This window comes from Syngnathoides biaculeatus, chromosome 22 (genome assembly GCF_019802595.1).
Source record: "Syngnathoides biaculeatus isolate LvHL_M chromosome 22, ASM1980259v1, whole genome shotgun sequence".
NCBI lineage: Eukaryota > Metazoa > Chordata > Actinopteri > Syngnathiformes > Syngnathidae > Syngnathoides > Syngnathoides biaculeatus.
The window spans coordinates 18,217,527-18,238,090 of NC_084661.1; the positions used below are offsets into that span (position 1 = coordinate 18,217,527).

The 20,564-nt window shown below is 49.6% G+C and overlaps 4 protein-coding genes across 13 annotated transcripts in view; 3 read left to right on the forward strand and 1 right to left on the reverse strand.

The window, feature by feature from the left end:
* The window catches only part of ankfn1 (ankyrin repeat and fibronectin type III domain containing 1), a 31,439-nt gene extending 19,941 nt beyond the window's left edge, over nt 1–11,498 (reverse strand). For 4 of the 9 annotated variants that reach the window (XM_061809745.1, XM_061809747.1, XM_061809739.1 and 1 more), the window contains exons 1-7: nt 10,476–10,586; nt 8,504–9,373; nt 6,844–6,952; nt 5,940–6,067; nt 5,656–5,811; nt 3,975–4,138; nt 1,670–1,839 (exon numbers count right to left, since the gene is read on the reverse strand). In XM_061809745.1, the coding sequence (XP_061665729.1) occupies nt 1,670–1,839; nt 3,975–4,138; nt 5,656–5,811; nt 5,940–6,055 (606 nt within the window). In that variant the 5' untranslated portion in view covers nt 6,056–6,067; nt 6,844–6,952; nt 8,504–9,373; nt 10,476–10,586. Of the gene's footprint in view, nt 1–1,669; nt 1,840–3,974; nt 4,139–5,655; nt 5,812–5,939; nt 6,104–6,843; nt 6,953–7,752; nt 7,885–8,503; nt 9,374–10,475; nt 10,587–10,871; nt 10,898–11,474 lie in introns of those variants that run through there. The other 5 variants (XM_061809742.1, XM_061809743.1, XM_061809740.1 and 2 more) reach the window with 5 other exon arrangements.
* Nucleotides 7,989–11,539, forward strand: LOC133495287 (uncharacterized). Of its 2 annotated transcripts, XM_061809752.1 has the most exons (6): nt 8,103–8,427; nt 9,295–9,382; nt 9,737–9,828; nt 9,902–10,066; nt 10,468–10,559; nt 11,215–11,530. In XM_061809752.1, exons 1-6 carry the CDS (start codon nt 8,150–8,152, stop codon nt 11,289–11,291), a joined length of 792 nt encoding a protein of 263 aa, XP_061665736.1. In that variant the 5' UTR covers nt 8,103–8,149; the 3' UTR covers nt 11,292–11,530. The 2 variants fall into 2 exon arrangements, with proteins under 2 accessions (XP_061665735.1, XP_061665736.1); XM_061809751.1 differs by lacking the exon at nt 9,295–9,382 and having other exon boundaries at nt 7,989–8,427; nt 11,215–11,539.
* Nucleotides 11,540–14,063: 2,524 nt separating this feature from the next.
* Nucleotides 14,064–15,616, forward strand: LOC133495290 (transmembrane protein 100-like). Its single transcript, XM_061809754.1, has 2 exons — nt 14,064–14,144; nt 15,004–15,616. The coding sequence occupies exon 2, from the start codon at nt 15,022–15,024 to the stop codon at nt 15,460–15,462; it is 441 nt and encodes a 146-aa protein (XP_061665738.1). The 5' UTR covers nt 14,064–14,144; nt 15,004–15,021; the 3' UTR covers nt 15,463–15,616.
* A 2,500-nt stretch (nt 15,617–18,116) lies between these two features.
* Nucleotides 18,117–19,730, forward strand: si:ch73-256g18.2 (small integral membrane protein 36). Its single transcript, XM_061809757.1, has one exon. The coding sequence runs from the start codon at nt 19,182–19,184 to the stop codon at nt 19,485–19,487; it is 306 nt and encodes a 101-aa protein (XP_061665741.1). The 5' UTR covers nt 18,117–19,181; the 3' UTR covers nt 19,488–19,730.
* The last annotated feature ends 834 nt before the right edge of the window (nt 19,731–20,564 follow it).

Here is a 20,564-nt window from a genome sequence, read left to right on the forward strand (position 1 = left end):
GGGAAATCGGCTTCTTATTTTGCTTTCGGCACGGAGATGATTTGTCTTCTTTCTTGGAGGATGACAGTATTTGCTAAAAAGATGAAATCTTGACGATTTGGACAATTTTATGTTGAACAAGGTCTCCACGCCACGGGTGGATTGTCAAAATACATGTTGATTAATTTGATGATCAATTAACTGCGGCCGCTCGACCTACAAATGTTTTTCCGGCCTTGCATAACCACCACAGCTCGCGTGCAAAAATGTCATCTGGATTCTGGCGCTTCTCCTCCGTCCCGCGGGTCGGGGATCGGACCGTAGACTCGCTTGCCGGCCAGCCGCGGGGCACATGCAGACGACCAAACGTGAGAAAATGGATAATTCATGAACGCCCCGCCCGCGAGGAAGCCCAACTAGCGGAGATTCAAACCCCAAAAGTCCGCCGTCCCTCGGCTTCTGCACTTCACTCGACAATTAGCGTCATTACGACAAATGAATAACCGCCATCAAAATGAGTCACGGCGGCGGGCGTCACAGAAAATGACGGCAACAAAGTGGCCCTCGTCTGGTCGCCCGGCGACGGCATCCAAACGCCTGACGGGGGCTTTTGCGCGACCTCAGCGGCTCACTTTGAGACTCTCCAAAAGTTGGGACTCTGCTAAAAGCTTCCAATTGGCGATTGTGACTCACCGACGCACGCGCGACTCGCCGTTGTCCACGCAAAAAAAAATACACATTGAGCACAAGATCTCCTATGAACAAAAGTCTACACACCCCTAACGTGCCTCCACGTCTGTTTCAGAGCATCTTGCAAGACCTGCAGAATGTTATTGTGCACAGGCTGGTGTCGTATCAGCACTGAAAGTACTAAAAGAAACCGTGAAAATTAGCTCGTTAGCTTTTTTTTTTTGAACAAAAAGTAGATCAATAGCCGAAGAGAGCAGTGACTTTGACGCTTCTCTAACACCTGAAAGCAAATTACGACGACGACGACGACGAGAATGATAAGGCCAAGCTAATCTTTTCCTCGACAACGAGCCTGAGTTGATTTGCGTCGCTGTGCTCGCCGCTCGAGTGTCAAGCGCCTGAATGTGGCCGGTTTCCGTCTCGCTACTTCTCTTGCCACGATGGATGCGACAAGACGAGCCGCCTAATTCTTTATCCGCTACCTAAAACCTGTGCTGATCACAGAGCCAGAGCAGTGCAACGGCACCACCTACAGCCTTCTTTTAGTTATTACACTGGTTTCCCAAAAAACACACAAAAAACAAACGTACTCGAAAGGTTTGTGCACGGTTCGATTCCAGTGGATGAAAATAAACCTCGAGCGGATTGCCCCGCCTGCCCTGTTGGTCTGTAGAGCAAGGCAGACCAAGCTGGCAAGACAAGACGAGCAAAAGCACCCTCGTCACGACCCGCCGGACCCTTTGCATATCTGTGCTCAGGCATGTGCTGCTGCTGCTGCTCCGCCCCCCGAAATCTATTATTTCTGGGGTTTTTCTCCCCCCCCCCCTTTCTTTTTGGGGGGCAGGAAAGCAACCTAGAAAAAGCTTGTTGGCAGTAATTCAATCTTTGTTGTTGTTGTTTTTCCAATGCAATGACGAGAGCCGCCAATGAACCACAAATGCATATTCTGACATATTTCCGCTGCTATCCGAGGTTTTTTTTGACCCGCAAGCGAACTCACGTGGACGTCGCGCAGCTTCTTGCGTCCTCGCTCCAGTCGGCCCAGCAGCTTCAGGTGTCGTCGCTCGGCGCCGGCCGGCTGCAGAAGTCGCTCGTCCGCCGAAAGCGTTTTCCTGACGGGCGCCCGCTGGGCCGGGCGGTGGCCGCCCTCCTCGGGTGACCCCGGCGGACCTGGACGAGGGAAACCGGAGACGCGTCAGAGTCACCCGACACGCGATGAAAGCCAACCCTCGAGAAAAATGGCGTCAGAACAGTGCAAGCTTGTGGAGTTCAACGCCACCAGACAATGGAACGAGGCCCTTGAGCAAGAAGGCTTGCACGCCCACGAGAGAAACATTTGTTGGGATGTTTTTTGTGCCCGGTGTGAAGGAGCACCTCGTTAAGGGTTTCGCGGCAGGACGTTTGTCACCTTCAAATTTCCACGCGCGATCGGATGTCTGCGGGCCGCCCTGGCATTAAAAGTGCATCAGACGACAGCAGGAGTGCGTGCGCCTCGCTTTGCGTCAAAACACCGCACGGTATCCATTACATTGCATTGAATGGGAAGAATTCAGACGTTTTTGCTTCAATTCAATGTCTGTTGCGCTCCTTGGCCACCTGGCGCAACGTAACCCAACAAACACGAAGATGGTCAAAACTCTTCAGAATTCCACAGTCATTTTTTGCAGAGGAAAAAGAATGTCTACCGGTAAGTGCAGCCGTATTTCTGTCTACGTGCGATGCTCCACTATTTGTGTTCAAATACCCATTGCTTAAGAGTTTTAACATCGTGATACTGATTCTATTTGTTGCCCCACCTATGGCATTTTACATTGTTTGAAGCTTGATTTCACATACGTTGTGAATTTTTGATTTGATTTTTTATTTTTTTTATGTCATTCTATTTTTGGCGGGCTTGTTAATAATAGTCTTCTCTGTAGTGCGTCAAATTTACAAGACCTTGTTTTGGTCACTTTATGCCGAGTCAGCTGACGGAGTGGTTTTATATTCTCTTTTTTTCTTTTAAGTTGAGTGTTTTCTGAAGGATTTTGACTCGCTGCAAAATGGCTACCTGCTGTGAAGCCAGTTGAACCCAGTTCACTGCCACCAATCGGGCGGCGGGAACGAGTCAAGGCCTCGCAACGCAGCCTTTAAGAACTGATGGCGATGTAATATCATAACATAAAATCACATATGCGCTAACGGCTTTGTAATGTCATCTTATACAGGTATTAATTAATAACTTCTGTGTTAGTAACGACCACCTGACGTTTGTGGCCATATAATTGCGTTGACTCATTTTCCACCCCCAACGTTCATTTGTCGCCCTCTGGTGGGAAGATGAGAAAACACTCGCCCAAGAACCCTAAGTTAATGCAGATTCCTGGTTTATGAGTCACTATTTCACATATTTGCATTTTTTTGCGGGGTTGGGAGGGGCTGTTACTCCCTGAAAATGTCACCGATGTCTTTTATTATTCACGATAGACTAACAATAACAAACCAATTATTGAATTAGATCGTTCTACAAAAAACAAATTTGAGGCCGAAATGGAAACTGTTAATACATTTGACTTAACCCAAGTTAAAGAAAATACAGCTCAACTCAAACAAATTTAACAGGACTCTGGATGATGCGACTTTTCGTGCGGCAGATTAAATAAAATAAATAAATTAAAAAAAAAAAACAGAGCGGCCTGTATTGAGCCCACGGGCCTTACTTTGCTGACCTTCTGAGCCCCAGAGCAAAAAGCAGCGAAAAATTTGAAAGGCGTTTTGATGCACGACAGGAAACTCATTAACGTGCCTGTGATGGGCGGCGCTAACGAGCGGCCGCCATCAACACAGGAAGTCTCTCGATTTGATAAACAAAAGCGGTGCGAGCGTGTTTGGACTCGACATTCTTCGCTCGTCTGCACATATCTCTTCCCCCCCAATCGACGTTTACTGCAACGATGAAACGATATACTCACCGAGTGCATCGGCAATATTCACATGTTCTTGGCTTTGGGGGTTATTTGTGGACTCCGTCCCCCCGAATTCTCACTGCGGGACGTCCACTCGACAAATAACAGCATTCAAAATTGGGCCGCGTGCATCAGAATGATTCTGAAGCGATGTTTCTCATCGTCGGCCGCGTTTGGACTCATTCATCCCCCCAGACTTATCCGCCACGCTCATTTCTATATCGGCGACGGTCCTCGCTCGTTTGCGTGGGAATTTCTTGCAGCAATACGATTTCACTTAACTTTTTGTTCCCCCTGACGCATCGAGGAGACGAGGACGGACGAGCGAATGTGACGGGGCGGGGCCTCAACACAACCCACCTGTTGACTTCCAGTGAAGTCCTCCCGGACCGGCGGCGAGGCGCCGACGCTTCCTTATGCCGGCGGGCGTAGACGAGAGGACGGGCAGCGGCGGCGTCACCGGGACGGCCGTCTCCTCGCTCAAGGCCGGGGCCGGGAAGGCGGCGTCCCGCTCGGGCGTCCCGCTGGACAGTCGACAACATATTTCATCGACCATATTTTACATGACGTTTATTTAACGGTCTCCCTGGTACACTTCGACTGTGCGTGAACTAGTCGGACGCATGTAGTGCTACCGACGCATCCTCGGTTGTCGCTGGATCTCATAACTCCTTCCAACTGTGGGAACTCTGCGTTTTGTTTGGTTTTGTTTTTGTTCCCCGAGCGAGTTTCATCAAAGCTCTGGATGAGTTGCAACCTTCTGACCTCAAAACGCTCTTGGAGACCAATTCCCACAGACGCGGTCCAAAAGACGTCCCGCGGGGGGACATCAAGTTTTGATGCGTCCCATATGGAGACCGCTCAGACGACGTCAAACCCCGATTGGCGCTGCCGCGTTCGCCCGACCCGGCCGCAACAGTTGAAGTTCTGCAATGTGGAGACGCCGGAGAAAAGAACCCAGCCGTGATGGACGAAGAGCCGACAGGAAGTGGAAATGAAGATGGCGACCATCTTCGAAGTGAGCTCGGCGAGCTCCTGGGCCAGCACAACTTGGATGTTTTGGAGAGAAAAAAGTGCCGCTTGATGGAGACAGGAGAGGCCCACACGAGGCGCTGTGGCGGCCCCGTACGAAGGAAAAGACGACGACTCGTATCGGAACCTTGCCAAAAGGCACTTTTCGTCAAACACGTTGTAAACATTTGACCCCACAAAACAAAGGCCAACGAGAAGACTTGCTAACAGTTCGGCCGAACCTCAACTCTCATTCTCTTGACGCTCACGTCACTTACTGGCCAAGCTCCGCCTCTTGAAGCCAGTCACAGGTACTACATGACGACGGCGACCCCAAGTGGACAACAATAATAGTACACGCACCTCACTTGGGCATTTTGTTGTGTTCAAGATTTTTTTTTTTTTTTTCCTGATCGCTCAAATAACGTCTGATATAAATACAAATATCCGATAGCCGCAGTCCCAGCGGGCGCGTCTCATACCTGGCCCCTGAGACCACGTAGCTGCGACTTCGCCACGAGCGCCGTTCACAACTTCCCTTTTTTTCCCTTCGCAGGACAACGTCCAGCAGCTCGCTCCACGTCAACATGGTGCTTGGTACGTTCCGCTCCGAGTAAAAATGTCAAGGAACGAAAAAGTCAAGCACAATTTCCATAATTTCCATCTCAAGTCAGCGAGTTCTCCTTCCAGAGCTGTCGGCGTACTCGGCGAGTGTGCAACAAGAGCGCAAAACTAAAGACTGCAGCGGTCGCTATCGATATGGCGCTTATCAAGTGCTGCCCGTCGGCTCTTTGTGCCACTTTCAAAAGGGAGCTGCAACGCACACCCAATGTGGCTTTTCTCCGGGTACTCCGGTTTCCTCCCACATCCCTAAAACATGCGTTCACCGGTCGTTTGTTTCTACGTGCCCTGCGATCGGGCGGCGACCGGTTCGCAGTCAGCCGAGACAGACGGCGGCATTCCCGTCACCCGACCCGCGTCGGCAGAAACATGAAGGGAAACGCATAGATCATAATTTCAAGTTCCAGACCTGTCGGCATCGCCGCAGGCGGAGCGACGGCGGTCGGAGGAGGACGACGGCGACGTCGGGGCCGAGTCCAGGAGGGACGGCAGCAGGAGCGACGAGGGCATGCACAGCCATGTTTCCAAGTCCGAGAACTTGGAGCAGCTCAGCATCTCCAGAACGCTGCGAGCGGAGCCAAAGGTGGCGAATCAGTCGGAGGGGATCCAGTACGGCACAGATGCTCGACTGATTCAAATCCTCGAGTACGATTCGACAAAGTAGGTCGGCACTACAATTCCAAGATGTCTTACCTCTCGTCTCCCGCCGCCTGGACGTCATCTTTGTCGTCCGCCGCCAGGTAGGCGCAGGAGATCCGCGACTCTCGTGAGGACAACAGCACGCAAGAGTTCTCAGAATCCACAGACATCTTGGGCCATATCTGCAGAGACCAGCAGACTTCGTTCCCGGCTAGCTTCTACCAGAGATCCGGATACGATGTCAGCTTTTACTTTGAAAGGTAATCCTCAATAGTTTGAGTGATTTTCAGACAGCGACTGAATCGGACTTTGTTTGCATTTTCTGAACCGTCACTTTAAATGAGCACTTTCTTTCGAATGCATTCGTGGAAAAGTTCCGTTTATTTGAAATATTTTTTGGGGAGCCCAAATATAGACGATGAGATATTCAATGTAAATACACAGCAGACATGTCGGAGTCTTTGTTTAGCGTGATGGCGGCTGACCGCAAAGTGCCGTCGCTCGCGCCGTTTTGTCCCTGTAGCCAACGTCAGCCGAATTTCATGCTTTTTGGCAAACATTTGAATTGTGTCGGGATCGCCGCATCTTCGCCGCTGCATCCGAAGTTTCTTAAGGAGTTTGTTGACCGTTCGTCACACGACTGACACGAAAAGCTTTTTGCTGGTTAGCTTGCGCACTTGTGACAAACGTCTGGCCCGCTTCGCGGCTTTTGGTTTGGCCGGGGTCAAATGTCGCCACGGAAAGGGCTTCGCGTACATTTTCCTGTCGCAACTTGAAGGCAGTTTGACTACACACGTGCGAGGTGAGCGTTGTGACGTCAAATGACGCAATTGTCAATGGCGTGACGGCGTTTTCGGCACGTTGGGTCGACGGAGCGAGACAAAGTGCCCAAACGAGCTTTTCCAGGAAATCTCGCGCAAAAGCGTCCGCGGTGACGTTGCCTCACGTCTCCACTCACCGTCTCGCAGCGTCCTTTCCTCGGCGTCCCCGGCGTGGCTTCCCCTTGTTTTCCCGGAGCTCCAACATCTGCTCCGGCTGGGCCGTGGCCTGCTCACGTGTCGGCTGTCCTGCCCAGAGTAAAACATCCCCAAAATTACGGACCGGGCTCACGTTTCATTGCGGTACCTTCCCGGGCCGGCCCAGCGACATCTGGGCCCGCGGCCGCGATCCGACGCGCACTCGACGTCGGGCCCGCGGCCAGGAGGACAAACGGACGCCCGACACGAGCCCGGAGGTCCAAAAAAAAAAAAAAAACCTCAGAATGGCAGCGCTCAAGTTGACGACGGAGGGGAAGGCCAAAAAGGGAGGCGCCCAAGGAGGGAAAAGGAAAATGAAAACGTGAGGAAGAGAAATAGAAAGGGGGAGGGAATGGGCCTGCACATTGGACACGACAAGAAGAGCACAAAAAAGAACAAGAAAAAAAAATTCATCTTGACAGATAAGACGGCAGGAAGGAAGGAAAGACATCCGCCCCCCCCCCCCAAAAAAAACACACTTTGACCAAATAATTTCATGTGGTCACACTCGTGCTTTGATTCATTGGGGGAAACTTGTCATGGGTGGGTCCCAGATTTGTTTTTTTTTTTGAGATTCTTACAGTTAAAGACCTTCAAAGTGTAATACCAAGTTGCGCCATGACATCGGGGGCAGCATTGAGCTCCACTGGGAGAGATGCGACCTCATTTAGGACACCAAGAAGATGCAACGCAAATAAATCAATCATTCTGTATTTAGTTGTAAATTTCTCAGTCGCATTTCTGCCTGCTCAGAACAGTTCTACGGTATTTAAAAAAAAAAGTTTTTAGTACAGTAGTGTGCCCCCCCCCCGTCAAGCACAAATGGGACAAGGGTCCATTTTTCTTCTCACGTTGTACACTGTGGGCCGCAAACCGTAGTTTGGGAACCCGGGATTTAGTTGTTGTGACCTCCAGAATTCTGTTTGGGATCAGGACGAGTCCCGCTCGCGAGCCACCTTTGATCTCGTCTCGTTTACTTGTCGCGGTCCTGCCAAAGGACAAGTCTTGCCGGAACCGGCCCGTGACGTCACAAAGGGAGTCCGAGTCATTGTCGTCGGGCGCTTGTGTGGCGTCAAACTCTTTGAAACGGATCCCTTTCCTTGGTGATGCCAGGCGCGGGCGGCTCCGCGTGGAAATCGGACTCCGCTGCCGTCCTCTCATCTCCCCCGGAGACCGCCCCCCCCCCCCAAAGTCTCCCCTGGCGCTTTTTCTTTCATTTAAAAAAAAAAAAAAAAAAACATTTTAAGGATGTTCGTGGCGGTGGAAAGCCGGCAGCTGTCCGAGAACGACCGCCGGGTTTTGGCCATGCAGGCCCTGTGCAGGAGCTCCGAGCCGGTGGCCTCCTTCCTCCCGGTGGTGGTGGAGCCCCCCCAGACCCAGCCCCAGCCCCAGCCGCCCCCGCCGCCGCCTGCTGCTGCTGCTGCTGCTGCTGCTGCTGTTGCCCGGCAAGCCGCCCTTCCTGCCTCCTCCACGCGCAGACCCGCCGCCCGCTGGACCGCCAAGCCGCGCACGGGCCCGCAGATTCAGTAATAATAATAATAATAGTAATACACACACACACACACACTGTAACAATAATCATAACAACAACAATGCTCTCACCACAATTTGTGCTGAAGGAAAGCCGGAAGCTTTGTTCTGTTTTTCAGCGCACTTGTAACGTTTCTCAGAATGATTGAATGACTGCAATTCAATATCCTTGACCGCTCACTTGAGTCCACCTCACATTTCAAAACACGAGTTGAACAACTGTGGCTCACTGAGCGGTTTTCTCCATTATTAGCGAGGATATGTAATCGACCACACCCTGCTACACTCGCAACTTGTACTTGTCTGCACTAGTAAGGCCATCCAGCACACCCGTAGAACTCTTTTTGTCGTAGTAGAGCAAGTGTCTTACGAGTAAAGTTTTGTCTGCGCTCCTATCAAAGATGTCAAGGCATTTATGCCATAAACGTGATCTTTATCTTCACCTTTGCCAACTAGCATGTGCCTTTATCCTCACCAGTAGGCAGTTTAGCTCATGAGTTATATAACGTGCTGAATCCTTGCACTAGCATCAACGATATTCATGACGGCGTACGCTCTTTGTTCTGACTAGTAACAATTTAGCAAAGCGATCGAACCGCTATCGTTTTGACATTTCTTTCTGCGCTCTTGTGCAGCGAGACTGCGCTTTCGTCAACATCTGCGTGCCGCTAGCATGTTCATTCATAGAGAATGTCAAAAGTGGTGCTAGTAGTATGCAATTGCCAACTGGTGAACAGTCTCGCCAGTAACACGCAGTTGTACTAGCGTGTGGTAGGAGTGTTGCGGTCTCACGAGTGAGGACAAAGAGCGAACTAGTGCACGGACATTGGAATGCACTACTAGTATGTGGGGCTTTTGTGCAGGAACGTGACATCTTCGGTGAAGCTGGGATGCGATCTGGATCTGGAGTTCATTGCTCGGAACTCGTGGAATGTGCAGCACCTGTCAACGGTACCACCAAAAACTTCATTGGCAATAATTAAGCAGCTGGAAAATAATAATGGGGGGGGGGGCAAGAAAGGTGGTGGCGCGACATTTTTGGGATTGGATTTTTCCAAGTCTGACGTGACGGCTCCGCTTGACCGATTTTGGAAGACGCTGGCATCGATTGCGGCCAGGGCAGGTTTTAAGACGACATATTTGCCTGGTCGTCGTGGCGTCAACGTATTCAACGGGCACGGCCGCAGCCTTGGCTTGATTTGTTTTTTTTAAAAACATTTTTGAAGACTTTTTTTTTTTTCCCCCCCATCAAAACGTTCCCGTAGCTTTGCTAACGCCACTGAGCTTCAATTTCTGCCGGGTCAGGTCTTCAAGTCGCTCGTCATGAAGATCCGCAAGCCCCAAACCACGGCCAGGATCTTCCAGTCGGGAATCCTGTTCTGCACAGGAGCCAAGAGGTGCGCGATTCGATCCCCGCGTCCGTCCGTCCGTCCGCTTTTGGTTGAATCCCGGCTGTTTGTCGCCCGCCAGCGAGGGCGAGTCCCGGGTGGCCGCCAGGAAGTTCGCCTTCAAAATCCTCAAGCTGGGCTACCCGGTCCGCTTCCTGGACTTTAAGGTGCTCAACATCGGCGGCACTTGCAAGACGTTCCCCATCAACCTGGAGGATCTGTTCTTGGCCCACCAGGACCACTGCAGGTCAGCTAACGGGCGCACTCACTCTCTTTGCGAAGGTGCGCTTGTTTACGCGTTCCTCTTACGGCATACTTGTCACCTTTTTGTCCCACCGAAGATTTCTGTTCAGTCAAGCGTGTAGGCGTAACATTGAAAATACCTTTGCTCCTCCCACACTTTTTCTGCACATTTAACTGAGTCTCTCTCAAAACGATCAGGAGTTCCCCAAATTAAGAGGCAAAGCGTGCTTGCTTCAAGCTCTTTGCCGCTCCCAGTTGAAGTTGACTTTTTCCACACCAAAATATTGGGTACTAGCTTAACGCTAACATATAATGCGACCCCATTGATTGGCGGAGGGAAATTAGCAAAGACCCAAACGCTCGCATGCCACTTCAATATTTGTTTGTTGGACTTTGTTTCCACAGTTACGAACCGGAGTTGTTCCCCGCGCTCCAGTACAACTTCCGCCCCGGCATGACGGCGTCCATCTTTTCCTCGGGTTCGGTCTCGCTGGTCGGTAAGTTGACAACACGGAGCCGCTTAGCTGGGAAGAGAAGATACGCACGTATGGAGTCGTAATACAGCAAACGCTCGCGTAGTCACAGACGGGATTTGCGGAACCCGTCTTTTCAGCAGATCTCTTGCATGCCAAAATTCATTGTTGCAGATTTTCCCTCCCCACGGTCAGGCTCGTTTTCCCAATAACTTCACGAGCAGCGTTGAGGGCTGATTAAAATCAAGTGAAATCAAATGTCAAAAAAAACTTGCAATAATGACTGCAATCTTAACTGGGCTGTAATATTTGTTTCAATGGGGCAAATAATATTACCGTCGCCTACGCCGATGTCATCGAGGGCCGGCTGCCGGCGTTTTGGCTGAATTTGAAATGTGACTGCTCAAAACCAACGACGGCCGTTGCTGATGTTGTCGAAAGTCACGTGACAAGACGAGCGTTTGCCTGGGGCAGATTACGGCGACGCATCGAGGCTGGAAGCTGATTGGACAAAACAAACACAAAAACATTCACCTACAGCCTATAGAAATGCGTCGACGTTTGGGAATCAGTGCATCCAACGTCACGGAATACGCTTTGCAAATGTACGTTTAGCGCGTTTGGATGAGCGGTCGCCACAGTTCACGCCAACGTTTGCCGTTGATGTGTCAACTCGCAGGCGCCAAAACGGAGGACGAATTCTACAGAGCCTTTCGCAGCCTGGACGCCATCTTGACGGGATTCCGCAGGACGTGAAGGCCGCCGGGCCTCCCGCTCGCCACGCTGACCTTCTGCTCCCGTCTTAGCGTGTAGCGTCAGCCACATTTACGTTGCACCGCGATCCCAATTTTCGCCCATTATCACCTCAAATTGCGGCATACAGTCAAATTATGAATATCGTCAACAAGTGCAAGTTGCATTGTGAGTGTTGATGTGTACCTGCTGTCTTCATGTAAAGATGGAATCATATAAAAAGTCCCAAGGAAGCAAAAGAAGGTGTCCTTTGTATTCGCGCCACTAGATGTCACCAGAGGGCAGCAATGGAAATTCTCATGGTCGAAACCGGAAACCTACAAAAAAAAAAAAAAGGCTGCCCTCAATTCATTAAGTCAAAAAATGTTATTTTAACAGGACATTAAAACCACTCAATATGAACCCAGCTAATAAGTTTTGTTTTTTTAAACAAATGTTTTGTAATATGGGCAATACATCAATGAACACATTTAGTGACAATTGATAAGATGTACATCTATTTTACAGAAGCAAAACGGAAAAACTAAGGTGACTAACCAAGAAATATTACAGGGAAAAGCCATAAATCATACACGTGACTACAGTATTTCTAACGATGACATCAAACAAGTACTGTACTTTATTATGCTACGTGGATTGCGTCACTCAGAATTCACAGTAAGATTTGAAATCATTATTTGAAAACTAATATTTACTTCAGTTGGTCAGTTGCCATTAAAATAACTTCATTTACATGAAAAAATATTACATCATTTAACGTATCCTGTTAACAGTTTATTAGGTACATAATCAAATGTAAATGTTCTAATAAACTGCTTCATTCAATTTTTGTATTAACTATTGATGTAACTGTAAAAACGTGAACCTAATTATTATCTACATCCACTTCAAATGTTGTGATTTCAACTTCAAATGTCAAATATTTGAGGGCTGAATGTTTGCTTTGGACGCTCAACACCTACAAAGACGAGTTTTTTCCATGACGCCGACTGTCAAACACACCTCGAGACGTTTCCAGGGCAACAGAAGAAAAATCTTTTTTTTTTTTTTTTTTTTTTTTTGGTTTTTGGCCTTCAAGTCTTGCCAAACATTCGTCAAGCACTCGGACGCGCATCGCAGCCTGCGCCGAGGACGGAGCGATGCTGAACGCCGGCTCACAACTAGCGGCGGTTTACCAGAGACTCGGGAAGTCTTCCAGAAAGTTCTCCCAGTTCCCAAACGCCCTCGTCGGATTACATTGTGGGTGAAAAGTCTGCTCGCTTGAAGCTGCGCCAGTAAGAAACGCCATAGATGGGTTAAGAAATAGCATCGCCGTGGCAGCATTCCCCAAAAAACGCTTCAAGCATTTGGAACACAAATGAAGCAAGGCAGAGGCAAACGCTACAACGCCATGCAAAGGATTATTAATTATTCTCATTTTTTTTAAATCTGTGAACTACTGATTTTACCACATCTCGTTCAGGAGCCGAGATTGGACAACAACAACTAATACTACATATGAAAATGTATTCAGTTAGGCACCCGAGGGTCCACCTACTCGTGGATTGAAAAAAATGCTTTATTTTTAATGACCCCTCCCCCCCAGAAAAAAATCTAATCTTTTTTGGGGGCCTAACCCTAACCCAACTGGGGTGACTTATTCAAGAATCTGGGCTTTAAAAACAAAAATCTCCCAATGCGTAATAACTAAGTCTTAAGAATTCTTGATTTTTTTTTTTTTTTTTCTTCTTCTTCTCCTATTCTCAGTCCGGGACGGTCCTGATCCCCTCGCAACGTTGTCATTCCCGAATTGACGGGATTCTGGGGACTTTTTGGGGACCAATCTCGATCTACAAATTCCGATCGCCCAGCCATCCATTACGGCTTTTCCGGGGCTTCAGCAGGGATAGCCGGACTTGCCTTTCCCCAGCCACTTCTTCCTCCGTGTCCCGGGTGGTCCCGGGGGGTCTCTTTCGGGTGGGACGTGCCCACAACACCTCACCGGTGAGGTGTCAGATGCCCCAGCGGCCACCTCATCTGGCTCCTCTCAATGCGGAGGAGCAGCGGCTCGACACTTCTTCTGACCTGTTCTCGAAGGGAGAGCCCGATGGTTTCAGATGAGTTGACCCCGGACCAAAAGGGTCAGCGGGGCCGCCGCCTGCTGCACAAGCAAAGCCTTTGACGATCCAAGCATGGAAAAAAAAAAAAAAAACATTGGGGAGGGCGGGGGGTAAGCGGGCCAGATGTTCCCAGTTGGATGGGGGAACATGGAAACCAGGATCTGGATCTGTGAGTCACTTTAACCCCTTAGCGAACACACGAGCGCTAGACTACAACACAATACTCTGATAACGAGATGAGCGCTTGTTCATGATAGCGCCCTGGCCAGAGCGGGCAGAACTGGGGCCCCCCCCCCCCCCCCCCCCTTTGATGTGCCCCCATGCTTGACAGAAGCGTCATTACATGAAAGTGACGTGGACTACGTTTTAAGAGCAAAGTTGCCCTTTTGTTGGAAATGTGCTACAACGCACCCTCAAAGTTACGCAAGGGCCGGGAAGACAAAGCAGGCCAAAAATTGGGGGGGGGGGAGACACACATGCCCCCAGCGCTCTCTATGGTTCCGCCAGAATCCTCTGATCTATCGACGTACGCCGCCAATTGTGGATCAGTCACGACCGTACAGTACCGTTGCAATATGAAGGCAGGAAAGAGTTAAAAGTTGCCGCTGTGTGGAGGAGGCCGGGGAGGCGTGGGGGGGGGGGAGGGGGGGGGGCGCGCTGTCTATTGATAGTCATCTTCACTCCGACTCCAGTTTGGAGGGGACGGCGCGCAAACCTGGAGGCAAGGAAAGGAGATGAAGAACCCAACACTTCAGTCGTGAGTTGATTGATTGTCGTCACGCGCAGTTAGTTGCCGCTTTCTTCTTCTTCTTCGGTGGTGCTCACGTTCGTGAAACGTCGTCTCCAGCTGCGTTTGCCAACCTTTATACAGACAAGCCACATACTTGAACTTGGGAAAATATTACAGCACACCGCTAAACAGAAACCGTGAAATTAGGACGGCCTCCTTGCCTGAATGCTTAATTGTTGCCTTCTGCCATCTAGTGGAAGAGCGCGGAAGTGTTGCGATCGTCACGCCACGTCGCTGGCGCGGATCGACGGATCGCCAAAGAAATTATTTGGCGAACTTAAGGAATACGATTTCGACCGATTCGTAAGTCGAATCCGATCATTTGAATGCCGGGCCGCGCACCACACGAAAATTCCTCAAAATTCAAATGTACCGAAAGAACGATTATCAGACACGTACCGATACTCGGGCGCCCCGCGTGATTATTGCATATCTCGAAAGAGCCCTACAATAATAAACATGGCCGGATCCATTTGCCCTCTCCGAATGAAGTCGGCAAGAATCAGATCTGGTCTGACGCGGACTACGCACGCGTGCCGCCAAGCTGACCGATTTTGTGTCTCCATCAACGCGACAATTGGACCCGTTTTTAGACCAGGCGTGATTGAACCAGTTGCGCCACATTATTGGATGCAGTGCACACATTCCAATGATCGAAAGTCGGCGAGGACCCGATGATCACAGCTCAAAGGCGGGGTACAGACGTACCGATAACAGAACCCGTTCGAGTCAGCGGAGGCTGGATTATCAGACGCGGCTAACGCGAGACGCGCGCACGGCCAAATCCAAATACTCAAGGTGTCAGTCGTCCGTGTGATCTCCCCAGCTGCTCCGCGATTGGCCGATGAAGATGGCCCACCTCTTCCTGGCCGGCAAGACGGTCCCGTCAGAGGGCGGCGACCTGGCGTCTTTCTCCTACGAGAAGCTCCATTCGCCCGGTAGGGACCGCGACGCCGCGGTCACGGCGACGTGGGCCCCGCACGCCGACGAGGCGCAGGTCCTGAGCGCGGCCACCGGGGGCGCCGAGATGTCCTGCTACCGCTGCACGGTGCCCTTCGGGGTGGTGGTCCTCATCGCCGGCGTGGTGGTGACGGGGGTGGCCTACACCTTCAACTCGCACGGCTCCACCATCTCCGTCCTGGGACTGGTCCTGCTGGGGGCCGGGCTGGGCCTGCTGGGGGCCAGCGCCACCTGCTGGAGGCTGCGGGCCCGCGGGGACAGCGACCGCAGGAGGAGGGAGAGCCAGGCCGACCTCGTGGCGGGCCCGGGGTACTTCGGGGCGTGAAAAACCACTTGCGGGAAATTGCCGGAGGAGGAGTTTGAAAACTTTGGGACTCCAAAGATTACAGAGGAGACATTTTCACAAGGAATCCTTTATGATGAGCCTAACCCTAAATTGGAAAAACACTCCCCAAACGGCATCGTGAAAAAAGGAATATCTAGAGAGAAAAAAAAATAATAAATTGGCATTTTACGAGAATCAAGAATAGTCAAAAGTTTCATGAGGGAAGAAAATAGGAAGGAATTGTTTTTGTAAAAAAAAAAAAAAAAAAAAAAAAAAATTTGTAAGGTATTGAGAATAAGGGGCATATTTTTTGTTTAAAAAACAAAAACAAACATTGGAATCTTAACTACAACTTCAAGATAAAATTCATAACATTATGGGAAAAAAAGTCAGCATAACTTGAATGTTTCAAAACAAAAAAAAGTTGCCTCTTTAAACGTTGAATTTTTTTTTTAGTTCATTGATTAGTAGGTTGGCCAATCAGTGTAATTAAAAAAAAAAAAAAATCTCCCAATATTTCTATTCCTGTTGGTTTGCTGTGCAGCGCCCCCTGTGGTCAGGAGGTTAACTTAAACATTAAGCATCAGGCTGTCACGATGAACTCGCTCTCAAAGTTTGAATTCAATAAATACTGTCCATCAAAACACTCAATGTAACTTTCAAGGAGTGTATAAGTTTGAATTAATAATTGCTGCTATGAGAAATGGTACTTTGTATTACGTGATCCTTTTTGACAAAAGTGACTCTTCCGATAAACTGGCTCAACACATAACGATAATCAAAACCATTTTTTCAGCAACATTCTCCCTACTTGCGATCAAAGTCAGCATACTTCTTTTACTGTATATTTTCCGCTCCTCTGGATAACTTGTTGCGCCATGCTGCCTTCCACAGGTCAGTCTTGGTACTACAGTTTAACGCGGTTGTGAGATTAACTTTGGCCCACGCTCTGAATATAAATGTATTTTTTTTTTTATGTAAACACGCACAAATGCCAGCAGAATACTGAACTTTCTTGCCAGAGGAATACGGTATTATTATTTCTAATGATAATACTAATCTACCACAAAAATTGAACAGTCAATAAAAATGTTTTTTTTTTTTTTTAGCTTTATTTATTCATGCGTCACATTCTGCACAACTGGATGCTTTTCTATGAATAAAGTCACCCCAAAGTTGGTTTTTGGAATTGTTCTTTGATGTTTATGTTAACTGGTGACTCGTGTGCATGGGTGGCGAGAGATGGAAGGGGAGGGGGGGGGGGCGCTACTTCTACCGGCCTTACTTCATCCCGACCAGACCACAGCGGGCTGACAATCCCTCCGTCTATTTTCTCTGCCGCTTATCCTCACAAGGCTCCCGGACGCACTGGAGCCAATCCCAGCAACCATTGGGCAGGAGGCGGGGTACACACCAGCCAATCACAGAACACATGAAGACCGACAGTCGCACTCACAGTCACACCTACGGGCAATTTAGAGTGTTGTTGTTTTTGGGATTTTGGGGGGGGGGACGACACACATGCAAACTCCACACGGGAGGGATCGGAACCTCGGCGACGCTCTAACCAATTGCGAGACATCACAACCGCGTCAGTCCGACATTTGAAAGCAAAGATATTTCTTTCCACATAGGAGCTCATATTTATCATAAATGCAGCAAAAATAATCATTTAGATAACACTTTGGGCAGAATGGAATTATGATATCCAAAATGCTGGATCGCAAAAAAAAAAAAAAATTCTAATAATCATGTATTAAACTAAATAATTATGGCATTTACAATACAATTCAACTGCATAACAATGCCATATTCAGTTTCACATGAAATGACGTTTAAGGTTGGCTCAGCGTCGGTGATTGTTTCTCGGTGAGCGGCGTCGTGTTCAAATTGTTCCATGATGACGTTTTCAAGATCAAATTGAAAGAAACATTTAAGTCTATGGAACTGTACAATTACGGCATTTGGGACCCCACATGAAATTGTAGAGTGCCAAAAATTGCCCAGATTCCAACGATGAATATTTCCAAATGTCGGCCGGCGTACCTAATGAAGTGACGCGCGGGAGTGAAGTGAAGGATTGGTGGAGTTTGGATTCTTTGGAAGGGGATATCCCATCCGTGGCCTCCCTTCCTGAGGTGGAGCACAGTGGCACTGCCCCCCCCAACGCTGATCACACCCGAGACCCCCGCGCGGAAACGGCCCGGCACGCAAAGAGACCGCATGAAAGGCGCCGACCGGACGACAGGAAGACGTTTGTCGCCCGTCCGCGCCCGCCGCCTCCACTCTGACCCCCGGAGGCGGGTTGCGGGTCACCCCCCAAAATCGGGGCCGAACGCAGCCAGACAGGCGGCCCGGCCCGGCCCGGCCCGCCTCCTTCACGGGAGCTACTGCAGAACCAAACGGGTCTCTGAATAAATGCACGCAGGAGCAACTTGCCCATTATTTCATACATCAAAGACGTTCCACAATGATGTCATTTATGGTACAATTGTTTTTATAAATGAATACAAACTAAACATTTTTCTTCGGTGGGACAGCTGTAAAAAGCGTCGGGCTCACAGTTCTGAGGACCGAGGGTTCGAATCCCCCCCCCCCCCGCGGCTTTTCTCCTGTCGTCGGTCTCCGTGTGCCGTGCGATTGGCCGGCGACCGGTTCAGGATATCCCGTTCCCGCTCAGCGACGTTGCTAACGCGAGTACGAATGGTCGCCCTTGTCTGTATGCGCCCCGCAATTGGCCGGTGACCAGTTCAGGGCGTCGTCCGCCTTTCAGCCCAACTCTGGCTAACCAGGTTTAGTCCTGTTAAAAAATGGATTATTTGTTGTTGTTATGGCCACGTGACGCTTTGCTTTCAAGTCGAACGTCCGTCAGCGTGGATTTACTTCCTCGTTTCAATTTGGTTCCATTTGGACGAGGGCGCTCACCATCTGCTGGCGAGGACGTGCCCTTAGGTGGCGCTACTTCCTGTCCGTGTTATTGGACGAGCTTTTGGACTTCCTGCGAGGCGACGACGCGTTCGCTGACTCACATGGAGTCCATCTGGACGAGACTCAGGGCGCTCTGATGAGCACCAGATGCACGACGACACTGTTGAGGAACTTTTTCTTTTTCCTTCAGACCACCAATCAGAACTCACACTTTTCCCCTCTTCTAAAAAAAAAAAAAAAAAAAAAAAAAAAAAACAGAGCGCTGGACGCTTCCATGCTCAAAACTCCTTTTCAGTTGGGAAAGGTATTTTTCCACCAAGTCAGCAATTTCTTGACAAATTTCAATCAGGTTTCCAAACTCATGACTCAGTAATGGTGTCAATTTTGGTCCCGTCGGCGCCGAGTGCTGCTTTCGATCCAGGAGGTCAGAATATACTGCTGAACAGTCCTTAAGCAACGTCCCTCAAGGGTCTGTTCTTGGACCCCGTTCTCCCGCTGATTACTCAACAAGGCAAAACGCTACAAAGTCCAAAGTTCTGCCGCCAGCCTCGCCGCAGCGCTCTCCAAAGGTGCTGCCAGCCGATTATTTTGATTCCGGTCCCTCCGAGCGACGTCACGGCGCCAGGCGTGGCCCGGCGCGGCGCGGCTTAAGTTATTAGAAGCGAGCCGCTTCAACCATTGGTCAGATTAATTCCGCCCGCTCGCATTTCACCTCTGGCCGACCGGCGTCTCGCAGGGCCCCGGAAGCCCCCCGCCCCGCGGACCCTCGGGTCGCGCTATGAAGCGTCGGCATGGGTTTTATGGAATTCTACCTGGAGATTGACCCGGTTACGCTGAACCTGATCATCCTGGTGGCCAGCTATGTCATCCTGCTACTGGTCTTCCTCATCTCCTGCATCCTGTACGACTGCCGGGGGAAGGACCCCACAAAGGAGTACGCCCCCGACAACGTCCCGCCGCCCCCCGGGCAGTCGCCCATCCGCCTGGTGGTCATGCAGAACTCGCCCGCCTCCGCCCGCTACGAGCCCGACCGCGCGGCCGAGCCGCAGACGCCCGACCTGAGCCGAGATCGCGAGAAGAGGAGCACGCTGGTGTGAGGGGACCCGAAACCCGGGGCGGCCCAGGGACCCTCCCGTCGTTCGCCGCCGTCCCGCTTGGCGGGCGTCGAAACGGGTGAGGTGACGTCGCCCTTGAAATCGGGAGTTAGACTGGCAAAATGCCATCTACTACTAAAGCACTATCAAACTTTTCGGGTCCAAAATCTTCCATTTTTGTTACAGCCAGTTAAAATACTAAAGGAAAAAATTATTTCAACAAGTGAATTAAAAAATAAATTCAACTTTACACTCAAAAGGGTCACATTAAATGCATATATATATATATTTTTTTTTGTTTTTTGTTTTTTTTAATACAGTGGAGCCCCCATTATTCGTCAAGGACGTTGATCGCCAACACCGAAAATTTGCAAATAACGGATGCGCCCAAATTATTACGGCGGGAAAAATATATGAACGAATCCGAAAAGAAGCCAAAAATTTTAAAAAATAAGCACGGGTTTTCCTCCACTAACAGGAGAAAGACCCTCCATAAATGTCATCAAAAGAAAATGAGAGGACCGGTTAAAAACAGGTGGGATCATAAAAGAAAAAAAAAGTCACAATTTAATAGTATTGAAGTCAAAACCATCAAATAATTCAATTCTGATTCATTTTTTTATTCCGGAAAAGATGACGTGATGCACCCCTGTAAAAAAAAAAAAAAAGTCAGTATTCACCCCCCAAAAATTTGCTTTTAGTTAAAAATAAATTATGAGACCTAATAAAGATGGATAGTAATATTGACTTATGTAACAAAATATGAAAATAAATAAATATTTGAATCCCAACTCAAATCTCATCTAATCCCTCCACTTGACAACGTCCTACTTTTAGGATTCGCGTAGCGATGCCGCCGCGAGCCACAAGTGCAACTTAACGTTGATGGGAGCGGCGGTTGCCACGGAAACAGAGCCACCGGGACGGCATTGCGGCCGGCGGGTGACCGCGGCGATGATGCGACACCGGAACCGAATTCACAAATCATTTGGTTCACTTTTCAACGGACCAACAAGATGACTCAATCCAAATGAAAGTTTCAAACAAACAATCTTCGGCGGTCGTACCGCAACCAAGACC

Bases quoted from the DNA above. Each gene is read 5' to 3' on its own strand.
- si:ch73-256g18.2 (XM_061809757.1), top strand. From the start codon at position 19,182: ATGGGTTTTATGGAATTCTACCTGGAGATTGACCCGGTTACGCTGAAC.
- LOC133495290 (XM_061809754.1), top strand. From the start codon at position 15,022: ATGAAGATGGCCCACCTCTTCCTGGCCGGCAAGACGGTCCCGTCAGAG.
- LOC133495287 (XM_061809751.1), top strand. From the start codon at position 8,008: ATGCCAGGCGCGGGCGGCTCCGCGTGGAAATCGGACTCCGCTGCCGTC. The intron at 8,428-9,736 runs GTAATAATAATA...CTGCCGGGTCAG, and splicing joins CGCACGGGCCCGCAGATTCA to GTCTTCAAGTCGCTCGTCAT. The intron at 10,560-11,214 runs GTAAGTTGACAA...GTCAACTCGCAG, and splicing joins GGGTTCGGTCTCGCTGGTCG to GCGCCAAAACGGAGGACGAA.